This window comes from Rhinopithecus bieti, unplaced genomic scaffold (assembly GCF_001698545.2).
Source record: "Rhinopithecus bieti isolate Rb0 unplaced genomic scaffold, ASM169854v2 scaffold_47305, whole genome shotgun sequence".
Classification (NCBI taxonomy): domain Eukaryota; kingdom Metazoa; phylum Chordata; class Mammalia; order Primates; family Cercopithecidae; genus Rhinopithecus; species Rhinopithecus bieti.
In genome coordinates this window covers 160,560-171,515 of record NW_016818742.1, presented here as the reverse complement: position 1 = coordinate 171,515, position 10,956 = coordinate 160,560, and the positions used below count along the sequence as shown (strand labels likewise).

General features: G+C 55.1%; 1 protein-coding gene across 4 annotated transcripts; it reads left to right on the top strand.

The window, feature by feature from the left end:
* Positions 1-435: 435 nt before the first annotated feature.
* On the top strand, positions 436-10,126 carry FAM3A (FAM3 metabolism regulating signaling molecule A). 4 transcript variants are annotated; one of them, XM_017857414.1, is made up of 10 exons: positions 437-797; positions 895-949; positions 3,435-3,548; positions 4,454-4,477; positions 7,733-7,856; positions 7,977-8,035; positions 8,455-8,505; positions 8,833-8,917; positions 8,993-9,119; positions 9,420-10,126. In XM_017857414.1, the coding sequence occupies exons 2-10, from the start codon at positions 937-939 to the stop codon at positions 9,513-9,515; spliced, it is 693 nt and encodes a 230-aa protein (XP_017712903.1). In that variant the 5' UTR covers positions 437-797; positions 895-936; the 3' UTR covers positions 9,516-10,126. The 4 variants fall into 4 exon arrangements, with proteins under 4 accessions (XP_017712905.1, XP_017712903.1, XP_017712904.1 ...); XM_017857416.1 differs by lacking the exon at positions 8,455-8,505 and having other exon boundaries at positions 436-797; XM_017857413.1 differs by having other exon boundaries at positions 438-949.
* The last annotated feature ends 830 nt before the right edge of the window (positions 10,127-10,956 follow it).

Here is a 10,956-nt window from a genome sequence, read left to right as displayed (position 1 = left end):
AAGGAAAGGCAGCCAGAGGTTCATGCTGGATCCTGCGGTCTTCCCTATCTGCGCCTCTGTACCTCTCTTGCCCTTACAAGGTGCATGGATCAACTTTGGAACAGGTTCTAATTCCGCCCCAGATCCATCTGCGTCTTCCCACGCCTCAGAAATCTGACCTCAGGGCGCAAGCGCAGCCCCAGCCCTCCAAGCCTAGGTAGGCAGGGTTCTCCCACCAGAGAAAGGGCCGCGGGGAGGCTTCCGGGGCGGGACCGACGCGGCCCCTCCCACTCCGCGGGCGGTGGGTTCAGCCTGAACGTACTGCGGGGGCGGGGCCGACGAGGGATCCAGGGACGGGGCAGGTTCAGGCCCCTCCCATCAGGCGGCCGGCGCGAGCGGTAGAGGCGGGTCTGGAGGCGGGGCCTGCGTGGAGCCAGACGGCGCGGCTGCTGCCAGGGGCGGGGCCGACGGGCTGTGGCCCCGCCCTTGGCCGCCATTGCCGGGCCTGCCTGGCCGCCCTGCGCAGCGACCTTGCCTCCTCTTGCCGGGCGGAACGGGTCAGGGGGCCTGACAGGGAGCCTTCCTGACCGAGACCACGTATTCCCACGGCCAGACAAGTCTCCGGCCCGGCCCGCGTCGCCAGTCCCCAGGCCTGGAGGAACTGCCCGAGCCCAGGAGAACCACATCTGCGTCCCAGCCCCGGAGGCTCCTGTGGGCAAGATCGTGAGCCAACGGGTTCCTGAGGCCCCTCCTGGCCAGGCAGGGTTTCCCCGCGCGTTTCCGAGGAGCCCTGCCTGGCCGGGCGGCTGGACAAACAGGTCGTAGCACCGATCGCGCCCGCCCCCAGCAGGGGTCCTGCACAGGCTTGCCCCTGACCCCCACCCAAACCCGTTCTTCCGCTTTCCCCCCAAACAGTGCACTTGCCGGCGGTCCCAACCCAGCAGGAGGAGAGTGGACATGAGGTTGGCAGGTGGGTGGCTTCCGCAGCGAACGGGAGGGAGTTGAAAAGGGCACCTGGATGGAGGCCCAGCGTCCCGACATCTGTGTCTGGAGAGGCGCGGGTGGACCACTGGGTTTGGTTTTGGAAATTTCGGAGGACTCTGTACAAACACTCATTCCTTGACCTTAACCAAATCTTTTCACCTCTGAGGACATCAGCTCCCCGAGCTATGACAGGAAGATTAGTATAGTCAGTATCTCCCAACGCAGGTAGCAGACCAGCTGCTTTTTGGAAAATGAGTGGTGAGAGAGAGGAGGTGGGGAGTGCAGGTGGAGAGGCGTGATCTTAGAGGGGAAGTGACAAAAGTGGCTGTGGGCTTCAACATGAACCCGATGACAGCCCTACTGTCACCTGGACAACTAAGATGAAGATCCTTGGGGAGGGATAGGTTGGGGCGGGGTGGAGAGTGGAAAGAACTCAGGAATTGAACTTCAGACTTGCTAAGTTGGTAACTTTGTGGACATATCCAAGTGGAGCTGGCCAGTGAGGAACCAGCTGGCAGGGAGTGGTTTCAAGAGAGGCCACAGCTGGAACTAGAAAATAGGAAGTCATTGACACATGCTGGTTAATTAAAGAGCTGGGAGTAAATGACATCATCTAAAAAGACACTACAGGCTGGGCACGGTGACTCACACCTGTAATCCCAGCAGTTTGGGAGGCCGAGGCGGGCAGATCACTTGAAGTCAGGAGTTTGAGACCAGCCTGGCCAACGTGGTGAATCCCCATCTCTACTAAAAAAAATACAAAAAAATTAGCAGGGCATGGTGGTGGGTGCTTGTAATCCCAGCTACCTGGGAGGCTGAGGTTGCAGTGAGCCGAGATTGTGCCACTGCACACTCCAGCCTGGGTGACAGAGCGAGACTCCGTCTCAAAAAAATAAAAATAAAAATACAGCTGGGCGCAGTGGCTTACGCCTGTTATCTCAACACTTTGGGAGGCCGAGGCGGGTGGATCACCTGAGGTTAAGAGTTCAAGACCAGTCTGGCCAACATGGTGAAACCCCATCTCTACTAAAAATACAAAAATTAGCCGGGCGTGTTGGCGGGTGCCTGTAATCCCAGCTGCTCGGGAGGCTGAGGCAGGAGAATCACTTGAACCCAGGAGGCGAAGGTTGCAGTGAGCCGAGATTGTGCCATTGCACTCCAGCCTGGGGGACAAGAGCAAGACTCCATCTCAAAAAAATAAAAAATAAATAAAAAAAAGACACTACAGGTAGGGACCAGAAGGCAGCCTGAGATGGAAGCCTGGGAAAGTCCAGCTTTTAAGGGGAGGGTAGAGGAGACAATCTAACTAAGAAGAATGAGGAGTGTGCTGTCCTGAAAGCCAGCAGAGAAATGAGTGCTTCTGTCAGGAGGACATGGGCAGCCCACTGAGAGGTCAAGGAAGTTGGGGGCTGACAGGTGACCGGGGTGGTGACACCACAAAGGTCATCAGCGGCCTTGGCAACAAGCTGATTTGGTGGGGTGGTGGAAGCCAGGCCAGACTGGAGTAGGGTGGGAGGGAGTAGGAGGTGAGATGATGGAATGAGTATAGATGACTTTTGAGGGGGTTGACAGGGAAAAGAAAGGTTAGGGGAAAGAGGATGGGGATGTGGTTTTGAAGAAGAGTGTTTTCTTTGCTTTCTTAACATTGGAGATGTTGAAAATACAGGAGAAAGAGCGAGCTAGAGAGAGTGATCACTATTGCAAGAAATCAGAGAAGGCTGGGGAGCTTGCAATCCAGGTCCCAGCAGATGACGGAACTGTTTTTTGTTTTTTGTTTTTTGTTTTTTTTTTGAGACAGTCTTGCTCTATCATCAGGCTGGAGTGCAGTGGCATGATCTTGGCTCACTTTAACCTCTGCCACCCAGGTTCAAGCTATTCTCCTGCCTCAGCCTCCTGAGTAGCTGCAATTACAGGCGTGCGCCACCATGCCCGGCTAATTTTTGTATTTTCAGGAGAGGCGGGGTTTCACCATGTTTTTCAGGCTGGTCTCGAACACCTGACCTCGTGATCTACCTGCCTTGGCCTCCCAAAGTGCTGGGATTACAGGCGTGAGCCACTGCGCCTGGCTGGGACTGGTCTTAAAAGGGAGTAGGGACCCTTCTCCCTCAGAACAGGAGGAAAGGAGGGGCAGGTGGGTACCCAAATGTATTGGTGGTTTCAGAGGCAGGAAGTTCAGGGGGTTCTTGGAAAGAGGGATGGAGCCCTTCTCGAGCAGAGAGTCCCCTCTCAGACCCGCCAGGGAGAACCAAACCCAGCAGCCTTGGGATTTGAACTCAGTTTCCTCTTTCCACCTGCCAGGGAGCTCAAGTCTCCCTCTCAGGCCTGGTGGAAGGCAACAGCTCTCCACCTCTTTGTCCTCCAGCCACTTCTTCCCAAGTGGCAGGGGAGATCCAGTCATGCAAGGCTATGGGGTCATTCTGGGGTTCACTGGTATCTGAGGTGACCCCACCCCGCGTCTGTCCTGCCTGCAGGCCCTCTCCGCATTGTGGCCCTAGTCGTCAGTGTGGGTCTCACATGGATCGTGGTCAGCATCCTCCTGGGTGGGCCTGGCAGTGGCTTTCCTCGCATCCAGCAACTCTTCACCAGTGAGTGTGGGACCCCGCCGTATCCTTCTCTGGAGGCCACCAAGGTGGCCACCTGGGCGTGTGGTTGAGGCTTGGGGTTGGGGGTTGACTTGGGTTTTCTGTCTCCTCCCTGGCAGGCTACCTTTGGCTGTCCCCAGTCTGTCTCCTGACATAAGGCACAGCCTCCCCCAACACCCAGTTGCTTCATCTAGGAAAGCCAGTACCCGATCACTAGAATTCTGTGCCCAACTGGAGTCAGTAGGGCCAGAGTAAGGGGCAGGGAGCTTCCACTGAACATGGGGAGTGATGCCCGGGTTGCTCCCTGTAGGCTCTGAGATGGAGAGGGGACTCTACACCTTGTTGACTGGTAATAGGTCACCTAAGTACTTTTTTGTTTGTTTGATTGAGACAGTGTCTCACTTTGTCTCCCAGGCTGGAGTGCAGTGGTGCGATCTCGGTTCACTGCAACCTCTACCTCCTGGGTTCAAGCGATTGTAGTGCCTTAGCTTCCCGAGTAGCTGAGACTACAGGTGCGCACCACCAAACCCAGCTAATTATTATTATTATTATTATTGTGTTTTTAGTAGAGATGGGGTTTCACCATGTTGCCCAGGCTGGTCTCAAACTCCTGGGCTCAAGCAATCTGCCCGCCTCGGCCTCCAAAAGTGCTACAGGCATGAGCCACTATGCCCGGCCAGGTCATCTAAGTACTTTTCTAATTCCGTTTCCCCTGTTCCTGGAGTAGGGAGTTTTCATCTGAACATGACTACACTTGAGCGGGAAGCATGCCAAGGTCAGCTTGGCTTAGCCCCCAGCCCCCGAGCCTGACTCCCTGTGTCTACACTTCACGGTGTAAGGAGGGCCAGGCTGCCCTGCCGCAGGCCCTGGGAGGCTCCACACTAACGGAAACCACTCTGTATCCACAGGTCCAGAGAGCTCGGTGACTGCAGGTAAGGCCCCTGTCACCCCCCTTCTCCTTTCCCTTGTGACGCCCCTGCCTGCTCCCAGTCCTGTAGGGCTTCTGTTTTCCATTTATTCCTCCCAAAACCAGCTATCGCGGTCCACGGGGGCTGCTCACCACTGGAAACCTAGAAACCAGGTGACTTCCTGCCTGAACGTGATAGTGAGCCGGCCTAGGATAGGTACTCCCACTTGCAAAAGGGCAACTTGGAAGGAAGAAAGAGGTCACCAGTCCCAAGCAAGTCCAAAGCCCAGCAGGGCAAAATTCATTTGGTTTCAAGGCCTGAGGGGAATCAGGAATCCTCTGTGACCTGAGATTCTTTTTTCTGGGCCTGCTGGAATGACCCCATGCTCTGAAACAGGAGACAGCCCCACCCTCGGGGCCACCCTTCCGTCCCTTCATCTCATCTCCGCCCCCTTCACTCCAGGTCAGCAGTGTTTCTGCTGGTGTACGATTCTCAAGAGCCTTGTTGGTCTCTTGTGCAAGTTATAGGGGTCCAAGCTATAAAGTCAGAGGGTTTTCCTACAGATGCTTCCTAGATAACCCCATCTTCATTGCAGATTTCTGCTGAAAGGGTTGAGTGGACCCACAAGTCACATACCTCAGCTCTGGGACAAATGCTTGAACAGCCTTGCTCTTCTCTCCAGGGGACACTTTTGCAGTTTTTGTAACATGATTAGGCCGAGAATTTTCCACATCTTCGCTTTCTGGCTCCTTTGTGCTCAACAGTTTCTTCCTCATGTCTCTCCTCTTACATTTTACTATAAGCAGCAAGAAATCAGGCTATGCTCTCAACACTTTGCTTGGAAATCTCCTCAGCTGAATATCCAAGTTCAGCACTCAGCACTTACACATTCTCCTTTCCACAAAACACTAGAACACATTCAACCAAGGTCTTTTTTTTTTTTTCTTTGAGACGGAGTCTTGCTCTGTCACCCAGGCTGGAGTGCAATAGAGGAATCTTGGCTCACTGCAACCTCTGCCTCCCGGGTTCAAGCTGTTCTCCCACCTCAGCCTCCTGATTAGCTGGGATTACAGCACTGCCACCACACCCAACTGCTTTTCGTATTTAGTAGAGATGGGGTTTCACCATGTTGGTCAGGCTGGTCTCAAACTCCTGACCTCAAGTAATCCTCCCACCTCAGCCTCCCAAAGTGCTGGGATTATAGGTGTGAGCCATCACGCCTGGGCCAAGTTCCTTTATAACAAGGATCAGCTTTCCTCCAGTGCCCAATAACTGAAAAACATGTCCCTCATTTTCCTCTGAGGCTTAACCAAAAGCACCTTTTTTTTCTTTTTCTTCTTTTGTAGAGACAGAGGTCTCGCTCTGTTGCCCAGGCTGGAGTGCAGTGATACCATCCCAGTGCACTGTAACCTCAAACTCCTGGGCTCAAGCGACCCTCTCACCTCAGTCTCCCAAGTAGCTGCGACTACAGGCATGTGCTACCACACACAGCTAATGTTTTATTTTTTATTATTTATTTTTTGAATGTATTGAGACAGGGTCTTGCTCTTTCACCCAGACTGGAGGGCAGTGGTGCAATCATAGCTCAAGGGATTCTCCTGCCTCAGCCTCCTGAGTAGCTGGGATTACAGGCATGTACCACCACAGCTAGCTTATTTTGTATTTTTTGTAGAGATGGGGTCTCACTATGTTGCCCAGGCTGGTCTTGATCACCTGGCCTCAAGTGATGCTCCTGCCTTGGCCTCCCAAGGTGCTGGGATCACATGCGTGAATCACCACACCCAACCCAAAAGCACCTTTAACATTCATGTTTCTAGCAACATTCTGTTCATGATGATGTTTGCATTCTCTAAGACCACAGAGGCTGTGTCTATTGCTCTCCCATCCTCTCATCAGAATTACCTTTAACATCCATACTCCTACCAACAGTCTCTTAAAAGCAATCCAGACCTTTTCTAACATGTACCTCAAACTTCTACAGCCTTGATGTGGTTTAAATGTTGTCTCCAAAACTCATGTTGAAATGTGTCAATGTGTTGGTCTTGAGAGCAGGACCTTTTTGAGGTAGTTAGGTCATGAGGGCTCTGCCCTCATGAATGGATGAATGCCATTATTATCGGTAAGTTAATTACCTTGAAGTTCAGCCCCCTTTTTTTCTGTGTCTCATACGCTTGCTTCTGCCTTCCACCTTTCTGCCACGGGATGACCCTCACTAGATGCCAGCGCCATGCTTTTGGACTTCCCAGCCTCCAGAATCATGAGCCAAATGAATCTGTTGTCTTTATAAATTACCCAGTCTGTGGTATTCTGTTATGGCCACAGCAGATGGACTAAGACAAGCCTCTACTGACTACCCAGTTCCAAAGCCATTTCCACATTTTTAGGTATTTGTTACCTAAGCATGACACTTCCTGGTGCCAAAACCTGTATCCATTTCCTGGAACTGCCATTTCAACTGGGTGGCTTAAACAACGGAAATGGATTCTCTCCCCATTCTGAAAACCAGAAGTCTGAAATCAAGGTGTCACCAGGGTGGCACTCACTCTGAAGGTTCTACAGGAGGGTCCTTCTGACCTCCCCATGTTCCAGTGGCCCCAGGCATACCTTGGCCTCTGGCTGTATCACTCCTGTCTCTTCCTCCAGTGTCCCATGGCTGTCTTCCCTCTGTGTGTCTTTGTCGCTTCTGTTCTTATGAGGACATCAGTCATGTTGCATTAAGGCCCCACCTACTCCAATATGACCCCATCTGAATTCATTTCTCTGCAAAGGCCCTATTTGCAAACATCACATTCTAAAGTACCGGAGATTAGAACTTCAACATATCTTGAGGGGACAGAATTCAACCCATAAGGGAAGCCATCTTGCTCCAGTCCTCCCAACCAACCCCATCAAAATCAGGAGACAGGCTGCACCCCTGCCACACTACCCCCTGCCATACTGCCTTTGCTCTGGTTGGCCTCATCCATGCAGCTAGGTCCCCAGCCTGACTTACTTCACCCCTGCTTTGTTCCTGGCTGTGCAGTGGCCCAGGGCAGCCCTCAGCATCCTTTCTTTTCTCCCACCAGTAACAGAAAATCCTTCTGTCTTGGGTCCCTGTGGCCTCACCAGTAGGACATAGATTATGGAAGTGTCTCCAGCCTTGGCCTGAGCCACATCCCCCTACTTGTTCCCCGCTCTGCGGTCGCTTGTTCTGCCATGTGTGCTGGTCCTGACCTCCCCTTCAGATCTCAGGTGACCTCAGGGCCAGGCCCATGGGTAACACCTGCTATCCCTGCCCAGCGCCACGGGCCAGGAAGTACAAGTGCGGCCTGCCCCAGCCATGTCCTGAGGAGCACCTGGCCTTCCGTGTGGTCAGCGGGGCCGCCAACGTCATTGGGCCCAAGATCTGCCTTGAGGACAAGATGTGAGCTCCCTGGGGTGAATGGGGATCAGGGAGGGAGTGGGGGATCCAGGGCCGGGTCTGCAAGGGAGAGTGGAGCAGATGTGCCCATGTGGGATCTCCCCGTCCCCCGCCCCTAACTAGGCTGATGAGCAGCGTCAAGGACAACGTGGGCCGTGGGCTGAACATCGCCCTGGTGAACGGTGAGGCCCCTGGCTGAGTGTGGCCTGCCGCCCTCCTTCCCTGCTCCCTCCCCAGGAGGCCTCTGGGTGTTTGCCCTCCCTTCCCCTCCCCTTCAGGATCTCCCAGGGAGGCCCAGGAAGGAGTCTGTGCAAAGCCGAAGGCTCCACAGAGGAGTGACCCAATGAACAAAAAGGCACGATGGCAAAAAATAAAGCACTGGGGAGGGTTCTGGGAGGTCGGGGTGCTTCATGGAGCCCCGGAGGGCCTCAAATGCCAGACAGGCACCATAGCTTGGGGTGGGATGCAGCTGCCTGAACAAATGAATGAATATTGGGGGACTGTTTGAAAGCTTCCAGAAGGGCTGCCCCCCGTTGCTACCCGCCTGCTGTGCCCTGAGGCTGGCCTGGCTCACCCAGCAGGGCCCTCCCTCCTGACACAGGGGTCAGCGGCGAGCTCATCGAGGCCCGGGCCTTTGACATGTGGGCCGGAGGTGAGTTATAGCACAGCATCTTGCGTTTTGACTGCAGCAAAATGACCTGGGCAGCTTCCCCTGAGACACTGCTCTCTCTCTCTGTCTGTACTTGGGGCTTCTCAGTCACCTCCTTGGGTTCAGAAATGACAGGGGCATCACCAGCTTGGTCTAGAGGCTGTGGAAGGTCATGGGGATGCCTCAGCTTCCTAGACCAGTCTGTCCCTTGGCGGGGCACGTCCCAGGCCAATCCCTACTTCGGTTTCCTTGTTTGGAGAACAGGGGCTGGTGGGAGGGTGCTCAGTGGTACCTGATGACCCCTGTTCCGTGGCATCTGCCCCCTGCCAGATGTCAACGACCTGTTGAAGTTTATTCGGCCACTGCACGAAGGCACCCTGGTGTTTGTGGCATCCTACGACGACCCAGCTACCAAGTAAGTACTTGGGGAGGCCAGCCTCAGCCTTACCTTCTGCAGCGACAGCTGACACCTCTTCCTCCCACGCTGCAGGATGAATGAAGAGACCAGAAAGCTCTTCAGCGAGCTGGGCAGCAGGAACGCCAAGGAGCTGGCCTTCCGGGATAGCTGGGTGTTTGTGGGGGCCAAGGGTGTGCAGAACAAGAGCCCCTTTGAGCAGGTATGAGGGGTGCTTGGCATCACCCCCACCAGCACAGGGCAGCCCGTCGCCCTTCTGCCTATATGCCATGCGTCTCCCCGACTGCTGCCGCCCTAGCAGGGGACCATCCCCAGTCCAGCTATGAGGGGTGGGCCAGTGCAGCTGGTGCCATGTTTCCCTGGGATGGGTGGAGGGGCCGAGTGCCCTGAGAGTGCACTGTTGGCCAGCACAGCACAGGTGACTAAAAGCCTGGGCCCTGGTCCACTCCTGTCCCCTGTCCCTGAAGGCCAAGGTCATGACTTTCTGCTCCCCTCCCCGCAGCACGTGAAGAACAGTAAGCACAGCAACAAGTACGAAGGCTGGCCCGAGGCGCTGGAGATGGAAGGTTGCATCCCGCGGAGAAGCATGGCCAGCTAGCACGGCCAGCGCCAGGACCAGGCCGAGGGAGGCCAGGCCAAGGGAGGCACGCGCGCTGCCGGGCGGACACAGGCCAAAGCCCACACCCCACGCCTGGGCAGGAGTGCTCTGTGGCCCCAACACATTGGGGCTCCGAGGCAGTGACCAGAATGTGGTGTTCCAGGTGGTGGAGGATATGGGGGCTGCAGGGGCTAGCCCTGCTGCACTTTGTCACGGGAGCCCAGGGTACCCGCCTCCTTTTCGTAACACTGTTCCCCCGGTCAGCCCATCTAGCCCTGTCCTCCTCCATTCTTCACACCATCTCCGTCCCCATCCTGAGTCCTGGAACAGCCCTGGGTGCCCGCCCCTCACTGCAACTCTGGGAGCAGCCCCCGGCAGGTTGGGGCATCTTCCAGAACCTCTCCCTTCTGGAGCCGCCCTCTGCACTGCGGGCTACACATGTTTCCAGTGTGATTCCTTCCAGTGAGCTAAACCCGGTGGCTGCTTCATGAGCAGGCTGGCCCGGGGTGGTAAAGCAGCTAGAGCCTGATCACGGTCCCGCCCGCGGTTTGTCAGGGGGCCCACCTTCTAGATGACCCCTTAATAAAGTGATGGCCCCACAGAAGAAATGCCTTCAGACGCTGTTGTCAGTACGGAGTCAGGGGTGATGGTGCCCTCTGGGGTGTGGGAGGACAGATTCCAGAGTCTTAACCAACCTGCTCCCACAGCCCTAGCAGACAGCCTTTTGTCTCAAGGGCTCCTGCCACCAACAGGCCCTGCTGTGACTGAGATGTGACTCAAGCAGTGATCAGAGCAGCCCCAGGTAGTGCCACCATGGCTTTGTCTGGGAGAGATGATTCCACATTCAGGGGCTGCAGGAAACTCAACAACTCCCTCTGACCCAGTGCAGGCCTGTAGGGACAGGGATTAACACCAGCCCAGGCCCCCCCGCCACACCCCCATCATCATCCAAGAGCACGTGTCGCCCACAGACTTTGGCTGCCTTTGAAGTCCGGGTTTGAGGGGTCGAGTCACTTGGGCTTTTCGCGTGTCTCGCAGGTTACGGTTAATACCTCCCTTCGCTGAGCGAGAGCCAGCAAGTTAGAAGCAATTTTGCTGGAATGTCAAATCCAGAGGCCCAGAAGCAGTCTGAGTTCAGCGAAAGGAGAGAAGGCAGTTCCTAGATGGGAGGCACTGTGGTGTCCTTGACAGGGCCACATTAGGGGCGATGGACTTAAGAGCTGACCCCAGGAAGAGTGTAGAGCTCAGAGCCTCGGAAGACAAAAGTGCTTCCGGAGCAGGCACGTGGGGTTGGAGGCACAGGGGTGCCCTGGAGGAGAGACTCACCAGGCAGGAAACGATGGTGATTCCAGGACTGAAAAGGTCATACAGCCAATACCCAGTCCTGTCTCTGCACCAGGAACTTTCTACGTGTATTTTTTTTTTTTTTTTTTTTTTTTTT